Source organism: Colossoma macropomum, unplaced genomic scaffold (assembly GCF_904425465.1).
Source record: "Colossoma macropomum unplaced genomic scaffold, Colossoma_macropomum, whole genome shotgun sequence".
Classification (NCBI taxonomy): domain Eukaryota; kingdom Metazoa; phylum Chordata; class Actinopteri; order Characiformes; family Serrasalmidae; genus Colossoma; species Colossoma macropomum.
This window is the reverse complement of record NW_023495788.1, coordinates 1-17,500: the sequence shown is the minus strand read 5'-3', so window position 1 is coordinate 17,500 and position 17,500 is coordinate 1. Positions and strand designations below refer to the sequence as shown.

The following is a 17,500-nucleotide window of genomic DNA, read 5'->3' as shown; positions in this document are numbered from 1 at the left end:
AATCCAGCCTAAAACATTAAACTGTGTAATGTACTGAGATTAAGAAACAGGCTTATGAAGCTGTTGTTCTTTCTGCAGTCTGATGATGGAATGATGGAGGGACCACTGGAGGTACGAATGGGAGGAGATATGAGTCACCTGTCTGAACAGGTGAGCACTGCAGGCCAATCACAGACAGATTACGGTTAAAGGTGTGGATGAATGGAACTGTGCTTTTTCGTGTAGTACACTGGTTTATGGTAGACTTTGTCAGACATCCACAGTTTCCATGTGAAACGCAGACCTGATCTTTCTTTTTTTAATATTCTGTTTATTACTTTTGTAAAATTCACCAATATCAGCATAATACAGTGTGAACTGTTTTTTCACACCCTCTTCCCCACAGACACCTCCACGTCTCTCCTTTTCATTTAAAACAATATTATAAAACACAGATGATAAACAGAGATATACAAACAAACAAACAAATAAATAAATAAATGAAATGCCTAAATAAATAAAATAGACAAAACAGACAAACTAACTAAAAAAATCAACACACAAATAAAACAATATCACTGGAACTAAGGGTTCTAGACCAACCCCTGAAAAACAGCCCCATATCATCATCCCTCCTCCACCAAACTGTACAGCTGGCACAGTGCAGTCAGGCAGGTAACGTTCTCCTGGACAAACCCAGACTCGTCCATCAGACTGACAGATAGAGAAGTGTGATTTGTTTTGTTCAGTTTACTTTCATTGCAAGTTGTAAATGTTTGTTCCTTCTGTTACCATTTCAGAGTATAATGAAGGTAGAAGCCTCTAAATTGTCACACTTTCTGCTGAAAGAAATGCCATCACCTTCTGTAATTCTTGACTCTTAGATTTCCCCGTCTGAGCAGCCCAGAGCAGGACTGAAGAAGAAGCAGCAGGACAAAGAGAAGGACACTGCAGCAGCGGCAGAGCCAGGTGTGTGTCCATGCGAGCGTACCTGTGTTTGTGTGCTTTATTTAAAGGTGAATTCCACTGAAATCTCAAAACTCCTCCATAGTTCAGTAGCTGAGACGTTAGCGGTTCTTCAGAGAGGTTTGGTCTGAGACGGTTTGGTGTAGAGAAACATCACCACTGTGAATATTTCAGACTTGTTTCTCTAGACTTTTCCCTGTTTCACAGCAAAACATTCAGAATGACTTTGTGCTTGTGGGTTATCTGTAGATGCAGCCGCTGCTCCAGCAGGGGGCTCCACTGACTACACTGAAGTTCCTCTGGGGTCTCTGGACATCTCTGCTGCAGACAGCCTCACTCTGTCCCCTCAGGCAGGTGCGTCCACAGCTAAATACTCTCCAGTAGCAGTGGTCAATTTGGCTGAAAATGTCTATATATACTTATGTGTACGCTCTTAAAATAGATGGTTCTTTGAGGGTTCTTTAGTAAAGAAAATGATTCTATATAGAACCATCAACACTCAAAGAACCCTTTGCATGACTGCAGGGTTCTTTGCATCATGAAAGCGTTCTTCGGATTGATGGAAAATGTGCATGAATGTGCTGTAGATGCTTTTTGAAAATGTGTTAAGAAAACAATAGTTAGCTATATGTGAACTTAACATGTATGACACTTATGTTTACATTAAGTCAGTGAGGAACGCTCACGGCCTTCTAGACCTTTTGTTTTTTTTTGCATATCCATAGATTTTAGCTCATTATATTCAATAGAACCATCATGCTTGCTGTGTTTGAAGTCTGTAAATATTATAGTCGTACTCTTATTTTATTGTTGTAGTTTTAATCAAATGGGTTAAAAGTGCCAAACAGAAAATTATCCAATCATTATTGTGTTCTCTGTGATATTGAGGTAGATACAGCTCAGCAGGCTCTCCCATTGGTTAGGACTTCAGGAGCTGAACTGAAGGCCTTACATGTTAGATCAGGCATGTCAAACTGGGGACCTTCCAAGCCAAAGTGCTGCAGAGATCAGTGTTTACCCTCATCTGACGCTCTGAATTCAGTTCATGAAGGCCTTACTGATTAGCTGATGAGTCGAATAAGTTGTGTTTAATGAGGCAGTGCACTGAAGTCTGCAGAGTTTTGGCCCGTGAGGACTGGAGCCTGACACGTGTATTAGATTAACTACCAACATCTTCAGAAGTGACAGAGGAATCTAGTTCTAGATACATCACTGACTGTGAATACGAGCTGTAATCTAAGCAGGTTTTGGATAGTTGTTAGGAATGGAAAACAGCGGCGGCAGAACTCTTTACTGAAAGAGTCACTGTAACAATGATACATACAAGCTCAGATATATGGTAATGACTGTTACAAGCTTCAAATGAATAATATGGAATGTCTTTTACAAGCTTCAAATTTCTGGATTTAATCTAGATTTAGTCTGGATTTAATCCAGCGTGAGCAGGCACCAACATAATATTAGAAATCCCATAGGGGTGCACTAGCAGAAATAGTGATAATTGTTGAGGTGTTTTGTTTCTTGTTTTCAGTGAATTGTGACATTGACTTGATCTGAAGGCCTAACTTTAACGATCACAGTTCACGACTGTGTATAATGTATATATTTCAAAATAATATCGAGGCTTGCGCTGTCATGAGTGAATAAAATTCTGCCTCCCTGAGTAAATCAAAAAACATCAAAAATAACTCCAAAACATTAATGAAATCTGAAAAATGTTTGTTGTTGATGATACAAACTGAGTTACAATTGGGTGACTACATTTATTACAGATGTCACATTTTCTCTCTCTCTCTCTCTCTCCCCGTCTGTCTCTCTCTCTCTGTAGACGGCAGTGATAGAGAGATGGAGCGGATGGAGGAGTTGCCGCTGTGTAGCTGTAGGATGGAGGCTCCTCGTGTGGAGCGACTCACCGCGCACACGCAGCGCACCTGCATGGCCATCGAGAGCATCAATGGACAGGTGAGACCACAGCCCTTCTGAGAAAGTGTAGGGGGCGATATGGCTTCTATTGTAGTAGACTGTAATACACTACAGGAAGTGTAGGGGGCGATATGGCTTCTACTGTTTCATTTAAAAAGCCTCTATAATGTTCATATGATCCACACAGTCATTCTGACAGACTGTAATACACTACAGGAAGGGTAGGGGGCGATATGGCTTCTACTGTTTCATTTAAAAAGCCTCTATAATGTTCATATGATCCACACAGTCACTCTGACAGACTGTAATACACTACAGGAAGTGTAGGGGGCGATGTGGCTTCTACTGTTTCATTTAAAAAGCCTCTATAATGTTCATATGATCCACACAGTCATTCTGACAGACTGTAATACACTACAGGAACTGTAGGGGGCGACATTGCTTCTACTGTTTCATTTAAAAAGCTCTATAATGTTCATATGATCCACACAGGCATTCTGACAGACTGTAATACACTACAGGAAGTGTAGGGGGCGATATGACTGCAGCAGAGACATAAAAATCAAAAAGAATAGTTAATTGAATAATCGTGGGTAGATTAATAGATTGTTGTAGTGGTCACTGGTAGTGATCCTGTCATTATGTGTACTGTGTCTATATTTATTTCATTAAACTAATCTAACCCCCCCTTGTTTTCCTCTCTCCCTCCGTCTCTCTCAGCTGGTGGGCTGTACCAATAAGATCATGAAGGGGGAGACGATGCGTCCGTCCAGCCGTGTGTCTCTGATGGTTCTGTGTGAAACTCATCGCTCACACATGGTCAAACACCACTGCTGCCCGGGCTGCGGATACTTCTGCCTGTCTGTACGTTTATAAAATAAAAGTCCTAGTTAATTCTCACTGTGTTTAATAAATCACTGAACAATTATTATTATTATTATTATTATTATTGTTGTTGTTATTATCACATAGGGTGTCTTGGAAATTATTACTGTTTATGTATGAATGGTAAACGAATATGAAGTCATGTCCTCAAGGGACTTTTTTAGATTAATATTTTTATAATTATTACCAGTAGTAGTAGTATATAGGGGACATTTTTGAGTATTATTATTATTGTATATGTACCTATTCTGTATGAGTATGAATTCATAGGGGTCATTTTTGGAGTGTTCTTGTTATCAGTATTATTATTATTATTATTATTATTATGAGTTATATGAGTTGTGTATTAATTTTCAGGAGATCTTTTCGGAGTGGTGTTATTATTATTATTATTATTATTATTATTATATTATTATTATTGTATTTGTATGTATATGAATTGTGTATTAATTTTCAGGGAACGTTTCTGGAGTGCTGTCCGGACGTTCGTATTGCTCACCGGTTCCACCGTGGCTGTGTGTCGGTGTTGGGCAGTGGGCGGAGCCGTTGTGGAGCGGGCGGCGGTCTGCTGTTCTGCCCGCACTGTGGAGAGGATGCCTCTGAGGCCCAGGAGGTCACCATCCCCCCGGCAACACCGACACCAGGGGCAACTGTAGTCACAGCAACCGCTTCCTCAACAACAACCACACCCTCGCTCCTCCCGTCCACGCTCACCGTGGCAACCACAGCGCTTAGCAACGAGAAGAGGACTGGCGAGCCAATCAGGTTAGAGAAGAGAGCTGCAGTTCTGTTGCTGAAAGGACACTGTTATTGAGAATATTAATAATAATTAAAAGAATATCATTAGTGTTATCTTCAATATTCATTAATTTTGAGGCGGTTCTTTCTCTTACGCCAATGTGTCGCCTCTTGTTTTATTTCTTATATATATATTTGTAAATCAGTGCGAGGATGCATTGGCGTGGTGAGGCAAGAAAGGGGGCGGAGCTTCAGTTACAGGCTCCCAGTGCTGCGGCTGGAGGGGGTGTGGTTGAGGATGTGATTGCCCAGGGTGACGGGGGTGTGGACAGTGTGGGCCCCTCCCTCGTTCTGCCCAATGGGAAGCCAGTCTGCCCCAGTGCACTTCCTCCAGGAGACAGGAGGGCGGCGCTACAGAGAGCGATTCTCACCCAGGATACCGAGAGGTAACACGAACATGTGCAACTGTAAATGTAGTTCTTATGTAGCCATATCATAAATTATATTAAATTACATTGTTAAAGCACACACTGCACTGTCTGTTTTCTGATTGGTTGACTGGGGTTTTTGATATTCTCTTGTGGCCTTTTTCTGCGTCCTGAATGGTCAGGAAGAAGAAACTGAGGTTCCATCCACGCCAGCTTTACCCAGCAGCCAAACAGGGGGAGGTCCAGAAAGTTCTGCTCATGCTCAGTACGTTCACACAGCCTCCACCAATCAGCACTGTCCTTGTGAGCTCGCTGACCAGTTTTTGATGTTGAACAACTTAAGCTTTCATACTGTACAACGAATAAACCAGTAATTTTACACTATATATATTTACTATGTTCTCAGGAAGGTCACAGGTGTTTTAATTAGGTTTTTATGCCTAATTTTTTGATAATTTTACTGCACATGTTCCATTTATTTGCTAATTATGATGTATTGGGGGAAAAAGAACACAATTTACATTTTTTTTTTTTCCCCAAAATGTTAAATTCAGCAAATAAACAGTAACTGTGCATTAAAATTTGCAGATGTTCTCTATAGAGGATGTGTTGACTTATTTATTAATTTATTTAATAATTAAAACCAAATTAATAATAATAATAATTTATCAATTATTATTAGTTATTTGTTAGTAATTTGTCATGTCCCTTCGAATATTTTTAGTGACAATAAGAACATTAATATTGTCATTTCCTTTGAATGTTGTGAATGTTGTTAAGAATGTTAGCAACTTTAGCAACTAAGGAATTTAGTAATATTGTTAATGTATTTTTTTTATTCTTAATCATCTGAAAATGTTGTATATAATCTATTTTACTACATTAGCAACATGATAAAAAATGATAAAAATTTCCACCATCAATAATAGAAACACGTTTATCATATATACATTGTGCTTATAATTAACAAGCATGCTTCAGTACCAAACACTAGTCATGTGTTGCTTTGATAAAGGAAATATTTATTAAAGGTGTACATTGATGAGAACGCACACATTCACACATGTCTAGCAGTGAAGCTATTAGCATAGCAAGTTGCTTTTGTTTGCATCTTGTGAAGAAGAGAAACAGTCATGAACCCACACCAGCAGGAGCTCATAAGCACACATGATTGTACACAGTAGGCGATTTCAGACCCTACTTATAGTGTTTTAATTATTCATACAATACATAATACATGTCTGTCTCTCTCGTAGTGGAAGGTATAGATCCAGCATATCAGCCTGATTCTCAGAATCGTCGTTCTGCTCTTCATGCTGCAGCTCAGCGTGGCCTGCTGGACGTCTGCTACCTCCTTATACAGGTACACTGTTACTTGTAATTTGTAAATAATATAAATCCAAATTGTGGTGTAATTTAAGATGTCGTGATGCAGTGTTGATGTATATGTTTTGTAATGAATAATGAACGACCCAGGAGCTTTCTAGGAGTTTACAAACAATACACTACACATTAGCTACTCTTCGAGTTTACTAACAGTCTTACACATGTATTAAAATCATAACAACAGTCAAAATCTGAGTTTAGACTCCAGCCAGACACTACTGCTTTTTAATCTGAAGTGTAAATATGACTCAGAAGCTTCTTTCTCATCATCAAAACAGAACGTAACAGTTTGTTGTTGTCTGTATTTGTTTTGGTGTATTTAGGCAGGCGCTAAGGTGGACGCTCAGGATAAAAGTCTGAGGACTCCTCTGCTGGAAGCGATCATGAACAACCAGGTGGAGGTGGCCCGATTCCTCATGCAGAGCGGAGCGTGTGTTTACCACGTAGTGAGTATTAACATACTAATGCGCACAGCCAGTGAACCAGACAGCATTAGAGGCGTCTTCTTTTCTCGCATTTCGGTAGAAGTTAGCTGACGCTAGTATCTGAACAGCCAAATACAGGCCCTCCCTTCAGTGTTCATTCCACAACCCCACCCCCAAACAAATACTGTCCCTCCCTTCAGTGTTCACTCCACAACCCCACCCCCAAACAAATACAGTCCCTCCCTTCAGTGTTCACTCCAAAGCCCCCCCAAACAAATACAGTCCCTCCCTTCAGTGTTCCCTCCAAAACCCCACCCCCAAACAAATACAGTGCCTCCCTTCAGTGTTCCCTCCAAAACCCCACCCCCAAACAAATACAGTGCCTCCCTTCAGTGTTCCCTCCAAAACCCCACCCCCAAACAAATACAGTCCCTCCCTTCAGTGTTCTCTCCAAAGCCCCACCCCCAAACAAATACAGTCCCTCCCTTCAGTGTTCCCTCCAAAACCCCACCCCCAAACAAATACAGTGCCTCCCTTCAGTGTTCCCTCCAAAACCCCACCCCCAAACAAATACAGTCCCTCCCTTCAGTGTTCCCTCCAAAACCCCACCCCCAAACAAATACAGGCCCTCCCTTCAGTGTTCCCTCCAAAACCCCACCCCCAAACAAATACAGGCCCTCCCTTCAGTGTTCTCTCCAAAGCCCCACCCCCAAACAAATACAGTCCCTCCCTTCAGTGTTCCCTCCAAAGCCACACCCCCAAACAAATACAGTCCCTCCCTTCAGTGTTCCCTCCAAAACCCCACCCCCAAACAAATACAGTCCCTCCCTTCAGTGTTCCCTCCAAAACCCCACCCCCAAACAAATACAGGCCCTCCCTTCAGTGTTCTCTCCAAAGCCCCACCCCCAAACAAATACAGTCCCTCCCTTCAGTGTTCCCTCCAAAGCCACACCCCCAAACAAATACAGTCCCTCCCTTCAGTGTTCCCTCCAAAACCTCAGCCCCAAACAAATACAGTCCCTCCCTTCAGTGTTCCCTCCAAACACAGTCCTACCCTTCAGTGTCTCTCTCTCTCTCTCTTCCTCTCTCTTCCTCTCTCTTCCTCTCTCCCTCTCTCTCTCTCTCTCTCTCCTCCCTCTCTCTCTCTCTCTCTCTCTCTCTCTCAGGAGGAAGATGGCTCCACTGGTCTTCATCACGCTGCTAAACTGGGGAATCTGGAGATCGTCACGCTTTTACTCAACACCGGTCAGGTGGACATAAACGCTCAGGTATGGTCTGGACTGTGACTGTTTATTTTGAGAACTGATGGATTCACATTAGAACCATTTAACCCAGTAATTCAGCAGATATTTAGTGACAAAGATATTAAAGCTTCATCTTTTAATATAATATATAATAATCCATATAATATCATATAGTAATCATAGTGATAATGCTAATAAGAATGATGTACTTTGTTGCTCTCTCTCTGTAGGACAGTGGTGGATGGACTCCAATAATCTGGGCTGCTGAACACAGACACACTGACATAATCAGAGCTCTACTGAACCGGGGGGCCGACGTCACACTCAAAGACAAGGTCAAACACACACAGTCAATCAATGTTACGCCAAACAATGTTAATTCAACAGAGATTTAAAAACTGCCTACAGCAATTTGGCCCCACCCATTCTTACTGCAGCAGTTTGGCCCCACCCATTCTTACTGCAGCAGTTTGGCCCCACCCATTCTTGCTGCAGCAGTTTGGCCCCACCCATTCTTGCTGCAGCAGTTTGGCCCCACCCATTCTTGCTGCAGCAGTTTGGCCCCACCCATTCTTACTGCAGCAGTTTGGCCCCACCCATTCTTACTGCAGCAGTTTGGCCCCACCCATTCTTACTGCAGCAGTTTGGCCCCACCCATTCTTACTGCAGCAATTTGGCCCCACCCATTCTTACTGCAGCAGTTTGGCCCCACCCATTCTTACTGCAGCAGTTAGCCACTCCCATTCATCCTATAGCAGTTTGGCCCCACCCATTCTTACTACCCCCACCCCTTTCGCCTACAGCAATTTAGTCACTTATAGCACTATTAATTTGTAACTTACCCACAGCGCTGAGTCGTCTTCTGGATGGACAGAAACACCTGTGGATGTTTTCAGATCTGATCAGCTTGATTTTCTCCTCTCTCTCAGAGATGAAAGCTTTAAGTGCTGTTTATCTGATGGGGCAGTTTTGGGGTCTACCAGGTCTTCCAGGTGACTGTTAGGAGACAATTTTTTTTGTCTTTTAGTCATTTTTTTAACTTTTGTTTTGGAAACTCCTGATTTTTCACTTTGACTTTCTCTTTCCTTATGCAAGTGGATTATCTTACATTTAATAGTCTCAGAAATATTTCCTGAAAAATCAGTAACTTGTACTTAATGGCTGATTTGACGGGAAATACTTCAGGAACGACATACTTCTAATAATATAAAAATGTAATTATCTCTGTCTGTGTTGTAGGAGATGAATGTGTGTTTGCACTGGGCGTCGTTTGCGGGCAGCGCGGAGATCGCTGAGCTGGTTCTGAATGCGGGCTGTCCACTCTCGAGCGTGAACCTGCATGGAGACACGCCGCTGCACATCGCTGCCCGAGAAGGATACAACGACTGCGTCACGTCAGTACAGATCACTTATTAACGTGTGGGGAGAAAATTATGGCTCTTCAATGCAAATAGCAACATTTAATCCAATAACCTCGATTAAAATCTCGTTACGTTAATGTAAATTAACATCGTCCTGTATGGTTACCATTCTGGCGCTGTTTGTGTGTCGTTGCAGGTTGTTCCTGTCTCGCGGAGCGGACATTGACGTGATGAACAGGGAAGGAGACACGCCCCTCTCCCTGGCGCGCCCTGATTCGCCGGTTTGGGTGGCGCTCCAGATAAACAGGAAGTTGCGCAGAGGAATAGCCAATCGGATCGTCCGGACAGAGAGGATCATCTGCAGGTGATGTTCTAAACCTCTCGGTAGATTCATTTCAATCCAGGATTAGCAGGTGCACGATTTCCCCACCAAATTGAGCCACTTTGAAAATGCAGTTGTGATTGAAAATGATACATTGTTGTGTAGAGAGTAACAATGAATATAGTAATTTAAATACTGTAGCATTTGATCATCAGGTTGGTATTCATTTCCTTATTTAGTATTTGGAAGCTTCGTCTTTGGTAACACTTCACACCTCGGCAGAATTATAGAACATTTTTCAGAAATTGAGGCTGATTATGCAGTATTTACCACATATTTGTCAATTATTTATCACATTTTGTCATAAAACCATGAAAAATGTGCAATTATATAACTAATTAATTAATTACTTAATTAATTGCTATATACTTGATTAGGCTAAAATGTTGAAGGACATTCAGAGTTTAATGTACGTGTTTTGTTTTTAAGCGCAGTTATGACTTGCGTCCAGGTTAGCCGTGGTTCTCTGTGTGACTGTGTCCGGTTCTGTGTTTTAGTGATATAGCTCAGGGCTATGAGAACATTCCCATCCCCTGTGTGAACGGAGTGGACGATGAAGGCTGTCCGTCTGATTATAAATACATCGCCGAGAACTGCGAAACGTCCGCCATGAACATCGACCGCAACATCACCCACCTACAGGTATGCAGACACACCTGACATCACTGCAACACACCCACCTACAGGTACACGGACACACCTGACATCACTGCAACACACCCACCTACAGGTACACGGACACACCTGACATCACTGCAACACACCCACCTACAGGTACACGGACACACCTGACATCACTGCAACACACCCACCTACAGGTACACGGACACACCTGCCAGCACCGCAACACACTCACCTGTTCCAGCTCACGTGTTTGAGTTCTCCTGTTCCAGTTGGTCTAGTTCGCCCAATCTAGTTCTCCTGTTCTAGCACACCTGTTCAAGTCCACCTCTTCTGGTTCACCTGATCTTGTGTGCGTGTTACAGTTCTGTTCTAGTCCTTCAGATGTAGTTCTTCTAGTCAAGTTCACCTGGTCTAGTTCTCCTAGTCTGGTTCTCCTGGTCTAGTTCTCCTGGTCTAGTTCTTCTGATCTAGTAATCCTCTTCTAGTTCTCCTGGTCTAGTTCTTCTGATCTAGTAACCCTCTTCCAGTTCTCCTGTCTAGTTCTCCTGGTCTAGTTCTTCTGATCTAGTAATCCTCCAGTTCTCCTGGTCTAGTTCTCCTGGTCCAGTTCTCCTGGTCTAGTTCTTCTGATCTAGTAATCCTCCAGTTCTCCTGGTCTAGTTCTCCTGGTCTAGTTCTTCTGATCTAGTAATCCTCTTCCAGTTCTCCTGGTCTAGTTCTTCTGATCTAGTAATCCTCTTCCTGTTCTCCTGGTCTAGTTCTTCTGATCTAGTAATCCTCTTCCAGTTCTCCTGGTCTAGTTCTCCTGGTCTTTTTCAAATGGAGTAACACTTTATTTGGATGGTCCACTCTAGATACTTTGCAGATGCTCAGTCTGTCTTTAAGTAACATTCAAATAAAAATCTATTAAATGCAGCTGAACTTGAAGTTGCGTGTGGAAGATTCTATTAAATCTAACCCTAATCCTAACCCTAAACCTAACCTCAAAGTAAAACCTACACCTGCTCCTAATCCTAACCCTAACCATAATGTTGTTGATAATCAACTGAACATCACCAGAAAGTTTGTTATTGATTTGAATATCTGTAGATCATCTATAGGGGGACCGTCCAAATAAAGTGTGACCCAAACTGATGCTGTGATGTATTTGGACAGTAATGTGATGTTGAATTTTGAACTCTAGATGATCTAGGACTAGTTTAGTAAATCTCCAGGAGTAAGACTGAGCATCCCAGCTTTAACGTCATTCTGAATGTGTGACACTGAAGTAATGTTTGTGTTTGCTGTAGCACTGTAGCTGCACTGATGACTGCTCCTCCAGTAACTGCCTGTGTGGACAGCTCAGCATCCGCTGCTGGTACGACAAGGTAAAACACAACTTAACATAGAAGCACATTAGAGCTGTGAACAACAATCAAAAGGCTGTGTGGTGTAATATACCAAAATCATGCTAACTGAACATACCTATCTCCAGCTTACTCTGCTACCTGGACATAGATCACACTGGCTTACTCTACTAACTGAGTTAAATAACAGTTGCTAAATGTTCTGGTAGTATTGAGTGAATGGCTAGATGACCTCAGCCTTCCAGTTTTGGGCAGTAACATGTACCTCATAGCAGTATGTAAGTAAGCTGTGTGGAGTATTTTTAAAACAGATAGTTGACTTTAGATGTGGAGTGAAAGTTTGCCAAAGTGAAGAAACAGTAAAAGGAATGTTGGATCGTTAAAATTTCATGCAGTACTTTTACTTTGTACCCTAAAGAAGATTTCAACTCAAGTACTTGTGTACTTTAACTTACTAAAATATGAATAGAGAACTTTTATTTGAGTAATATTTTACCAAAAGTATGTACTTTTACTCAAGTACTGGATTCGTGAAGTTTATCCATCAGCATATAAAAGAGAAAAGACTCACAGCGCCACCTAGTGTACGAAGGAAGCAACTGTGCACGAGTTCAAGCCTTCACTGCCAATAATTATCATTTTCTTTATGTGATGTGATACGTGTTTATTGATGAAAGACTTGATTGTTTATTGATTGTAACTGTGTCTGTGTCTGCAGGACCAGCGCCTCCTTCAGGAGTTCAATAAGATAGAGCCTCCTCTGATCTTTGAGTGTAACCTGGCGTGTTCCTGTTATAAATCCTGTAAGAACAGGGTGGTGCAGGCTGGAATAAAGTGAGTTTAAACACAGTTTACTCATCTGTCTGTTTCCCCTCATCAGCTTTGTTTTATCCCAGGTACTGATCTCATTAGTACAGTTACCTAACACCTGGTCTGTTTGTGTTAGGGTGCGTTTACAGCTCTATCGTACTGAGAAGATGGGCTGGGGTGTCAGAGCTCTACAGGACATTCCACAGGGCAGCTTCATCTGCGAGTGAGTAAATCTATCTATCTCTCTCTCTCCGTCTCTCTCTTTTTCTCACAGATGTTCCCCAGGTCTAGTTCTCCTGGTCCAGTTCTCCTGCACTAGTTCACCTGAAATAGTTCTCCTGGTCTAGTTCACTTGGTCTAGTACTAATGGCCTAGTTCATTTGGACTAATACTCCTGGTCTAGTTGATTTGGTCTAGTACTCCTGGTCTAGTTTGCCTGAAATAGTTGTCGTTGACCTAAAATAGTTCTCCTGTCCTAGTTCAGCTGAAGTAGTTTTCCTGGTCTAGTTCACCTAAAATAGCTCTCCTGGACCAGTTCACCTGAAATAGATCCCCTGGTCTGGTTCATCTGGAATAGTTCTCCTGGTCTAGTTTACCTGGAAAAGTTATCCTGATCTAGTATTCCTGGTCTAGTTCACCTAAAATAGCTCTCCCGGCCCAGTTCACCTGAAAAAGTTCTCCTGGTCTAGTACCCTGGTCTAGTTTAGCTGGAACCATTCTCCTGACCTCGTTCGCCTGGGGTAGTTCTGGCCTAGCTCTTCTTTCTCGACTTCTTCTGCAGGTCATGTTTTTGTTCTAATACTCTATGCATTTGTACAGGTATGTCGGAGAGCTGATCTCTGATGCAGAAGCTGATGTGAGAGAAGATGATTCATATTTGTTTGATCTGGATAACAAGGTAACACATCCATTAACACTGCCGATTAAACCTCCACACCTGTGTAATAGTGCGGATTACATCTGCACACCCGTTTAATAGAGCAGATTACACCTGCTCACCTGTTTAATAGAGCTGATTAAATCTCCACACCTGTGTAATAGAGCGGATTAAACCTCCACACCTGTTTAATAGAGCAGATTAAACCTGCATACCCATTTAATAGAGCGGATTACACCTGCACACCTGTTTAATAGAGCGGAATACACCTGCACACCTGTTTAATAGAGCGGAATACACCTGCACACCTGTTTAATAGAGCGGAATACACCTGCATACCTGTTTAATAGAGCGGATTAAACCTCCACACCTGTTTAATAGAGCGGATTACACCTGCACACCTGTTTAATAGAGCGGATTACACCTGCACACCTGTTTAATAGAGCGGATTACACCTGCACACCTGTTTAATAGAGCGGAATACACCTGCACACCTGTTTAATAGAGCGGATTAAACCTGCTCACCTGTTTAATAGAGCTGATTAAATCTACACATCTGTGTAATAGAGTGGATTAAACCTCCACACCTGTTTAATAGAGCAGATTAAACCTCCTCACCTGTTTAATAGAGCGGAATACACCTGCATACCTGTTTAATAGAGCGGATTAAACCTGCTCAACTGTTTAATAGAGCGGATTAAACCTGCTCAACTGTTTAATAGAGCGGAATACACCTGCATACCTGTTTAATAGAGCGGATTAAACCTGCTCAACTGTTTAATAGAGCGGATTACACCTGCACACCTGTTTAATAGAGCGGATTAAACCTGCTCAACTGTTTAATAGAGCGGAATACACCTGCATACCTGTTTAATAGAGCGGATTAAACCTGCTCAACTGTTTAATAGAGCGGATTAAACCTGCTCAACTGTTTAATAGAGCGGAATACACCTGCATACCTGTTTAATAGAGCGGATTAAACCTGCTCAACTGTTTAATAGAGCGGATTAAACCTGCTCAACTGTTTAATAGAGCGGAATACACCTGCATACCTGTTTAATAGAGCGGATTAAACCTGCTCAACTGTTTAATAGAGTGGAATACACCTGCACACCCGTTAAATAGAGCGGAATACACCTGCACACCTGTTTAATAGAGCGGAATACACCTGCACACCCGTTTAATAGAGCGGAATACACCTGCACACCCGTTAAATAGAGAGGAATACACCTGCACACCCGTTAAATAGAGCAGATTACACTTGCTCACCTGTTTAATAGAGCTGATTAAACCTCCACACCTGTTTAATAGAGCAGATTAAACCTCCACACCTGTTTAATAGAGCGGAATACACCTGCACACCTGTTTAATAGAGCGGAATACACCTGCATACCTGTTTAATAGAGCGGATTAAACCTGCACACCTGTTTAATAGAGCGGATTAAACCTGCATACCTGTTTAATAGAGTGCATTTACTCTCCACACCTGCTTAATAGAGCTGATTAATCCGCTCTATTAAACAGGTGAGCAGATTTAGACCTGCACACCTGTTTAATAGAGTGCATTAAAGCTCCACACCTGCTTAATAGAGCTGATTAAAACCTGAACGGATTAAACCTGCTCTTCTGTTTTAATAGAGCGGATTAAACCTGCTCACCTGTTTAATAGAGTAAATAAACAGACTTATTCTTTCTGTTTTTCTGTCTTTCTCTGCAGGATGGTGAGGTGTACTGCATCGACGCCCGTTACTATGGTAACATAAGTCGTTTCATTAATCATCTGTGTGACCCAACATCATCCCTTGTGCGAGTGTTCATGCTGCATCAGGACCTGCGCTTCCCCCGCATCGCCTTCTTCAGCTCCAGAGACATCCTAACAGGACAGGAGCTCGGGTAATGGGATTATAGCAGTGATACACTATATGATCAAAAGTATGTGGACACTTAACTGCCGCACTCATATGAGCTTGTTGGACGTCCCATTCCAAAACCATGGCCGTTAATATGAAGTTGCCCCCCTTTTGTGGTTATGACAGCTTCCACTCTTCTGGGAAGCTTTCTACAAGATGTTGGAGAGAGTCTGTAGGAATTTGTGTCCATTCAGTCAGAAGAGCATTTGTGAGGTCAGACACTGATGTTGGACGAGAGGGTCTGGCTCACAATCTCCGTTCTAGTTCATTCCAAAGGTGTTCAGTGGGGTTGAGGTCAGGGCTCTGTGCAGGCCACAGGAGTTCCTTCACACCAAACTGGTCACACCATGCCTTTATGGAGCTGCTTTGTGCTCAGGGGCTCAGTCATGCTGGAACAGGAAAGGCTCTTCCCCAAACTGCTGACACAAAGCTGGAAGCAGATAATTGTCTAGAATGTCTTTTGTGAGCTGTAGCATTAACATCACCCTTCACTGGAACTAAGGGGTCTGAAAAACAGCCCCAGCCCATCATCCCTCCTCCACCAAACTTTACTGGCACTGTGAATTCCAGTAGGTAGCGTTCTCTTGGTATCCACCAAACCCAGACTCATCCATTGGTCTGCCAGATAGTGAAGTGTGATTCATCACTCCAGAGAACACATTTCCATTGATCCAGAGTCCAGTGGTGTGTGCTTTACACCACTCATGGCGTTGCACACAGTGATCTTAGGCTTGTGTGCAGCTGCTCAGCCATGAAAGCCCATTTCGTGAAGCTCCTGATGCTCAGATCTTGTGCTGATGTTGCTTCAAGAGGCAGTTTGATACTCAGTCGTGAGTGACACAGCAGATGAAAGGCAATAGGTGGTCTTGCTCTTTGAGTTTGCCTGGTCTACCACTTCATGGCTAAGATGTTTCCTTTCCATTTCACATTCATAGCACTTACAGTTGTCCAGGGCAGCTCTAGCAGGGCAGAAATTTCATGAACTGATTTGTTGCAAAGGTGTCATCCTATGACAGAGCCATGTCACACTCAAGACACTCAGCTGTTCAGTACGACCCATTCTACTGCCAGTGTTTGTCTATGGAGACTGCATGGCTACATGTTTGATTTCATATTTCTGTTAGCAATGGGTGTGACTGAAACACCTGAACTCAGTATTTAGAAGGGTGTCCACATACTTTGTGGATCTGTGTTCTGCACAGTACTGTGGGTTTAACAGCTTCTGTATTGAGGGTCTCACTGCTGCTCTTCTTCTCTTTGTCTCTGTTTGTCAGGTTTGATTATGGAGATCGATTCTGGGACATTAAGAGTAAATACTTCACGTGTCAGTGCGGCTCGGAGAAATGTAAACATTCGGCCGAAGCCATCGCGCTGGAGCAGAGCCGGCTGGCCCGCATGGAGACGTGTCCGGAGTCGGGGAGTGAACCTGCGCTAAGCATTGTGGGAAACTCATAAACTCTGAGCGAGTCTGGAACCTGCTGAACCCGACTGCAGACCTACAGAGTCGACTCGACCAGAGCGGAGCCCTTCTACAGCTCAATATGACTAATTCAAACAGTTAAAGAGACAGTTTGGCCAGAATTGAACTGACCCAGTTTTCCCAATTAGTGTAGCCGATCAGCCGAGTCGTATTTGGTGTCGGAAGTTTACTTCTTTAGTTTTTGTCTTTAGGCTGACGTAACCTTAAACACCACCAATTAGCACAGTGCTAACTACAGGCCTAAAGCCTCAAACCATGTGGAGTTGTTTAGTAATCTCTGAAAATGAATCCTTTATTTTTCTTGTATTTTATTTTGAGGTCCACTTCTAACATTTGTGTGGTCTTATGTACCAAAAACACTCATCATTAGTTTTTTACCGACCATTTTCCAGCCTCTCTTTATCTCTGAGAATTAAACAGGCTGTTTTTGTCACTGCGCCTTTAAGACTGATATATGTAAATGTGCTCTTTTCTGATTGACTGTGCCTCATTCAAAAAGCAGTCCAGGCTGAAACACTTCTTATAACTTCAGTGGTAGCAGGTGGAGCAAGTTTGGCAGGCTGAATAGGAGGATATATGTAAATGAGTTGTGGCTTTTTGTGACATCACAAAAGCAGTGGATTGAAAATGAGCTGTTACTGTGCCTTTACGACTGATATATGTATATTAGCTCTGATCTGATTGGCTGTGCCATGTTTAAAAAGCAGTCTGAGCTGAAACACTCCTTGTAACCTCA

The 17,500-nt window shown here is 42.5% G+C and overlaps 1 protein-coding gene across 1 annotated transcript in view; it reads left to right on the top strand.

The window, feature by feature from the left end:
- Positions 1–17,223, top strand: part of LOC118803028 (histone-lysine N-methyltransferase EHMT2-like) — a 24,229-nt gene extending 7,006 nt beyond the window's left edge. Inside the window, exons 8-28 of the mRNA XM_036563522.1 lie at positions 79–150; positions 864–948; positions 1,195–1,299; positions 2,774–2,907; positions 3,589–3,732; positions 4,211–4,518; positions 4,698–4,937; positions 5,102–5,184; positions 6,176–6,282; positions 6,629–6,751; positions 7,897–7,998; positions 8,205–8,309; positions 9,214–9,368; positions 9,532–9,699; positions 10,215–10,359; positions 11,631–11,708; positions 12,406–12,521; positions 12,634–12,720; positions 13,317–13,395; positions 15,092–15,267; positions 16,559–17,223. Of these exons, the coding sequence (XP_036419415.1) occupies positions 79–150; positions 864–948; positions 1,195–1,299; positions 2,774–2,907; positions 3,589–3,732; positions 4,211–4,518; positions 4,698–4,937; positions 5,102–5,184; positions 6,176–6,282; positions 6,629–6,751; positions 7,897–7,998; positions 8,205–8,309; positions 9,214–9,368; positions 9,532–9,699; positions 10,215–10,359; positions 11,631–11,708; positions 12,406–12,521; positions 12,634–12,720; positions 13,317–13,395; positions 15,092–15,267; positions 16,559–16,739 (2,793 nt within the window). The 3' untranslated portion in view covers positions 16,740–17,223. The remainder of the gene's footprint in view (positions 1–78; positions 151–863; positions 949–1,194; positions 1,300–2,773; positions 2,908–3,588; positions 3,733–4,210; positions 4,519–4,697; positions 4,938–5,101; positions 5,185–6,175; positions 6,283–6,628; positions 6,752–7,896; positions 7,999–8,204; positions 8,310–9,213; positions 9,369–9,531; positions 9,700–10,214; positions 10,360–11,630; positions 11,709–12,405; positions 12,522–12,633; positions 12,721–13,316; positions 13,396–15,091; positions 15,268–16,558) is intronic.
- Positions 17,224–17,500: the final 277 nt, after the last annotated feature.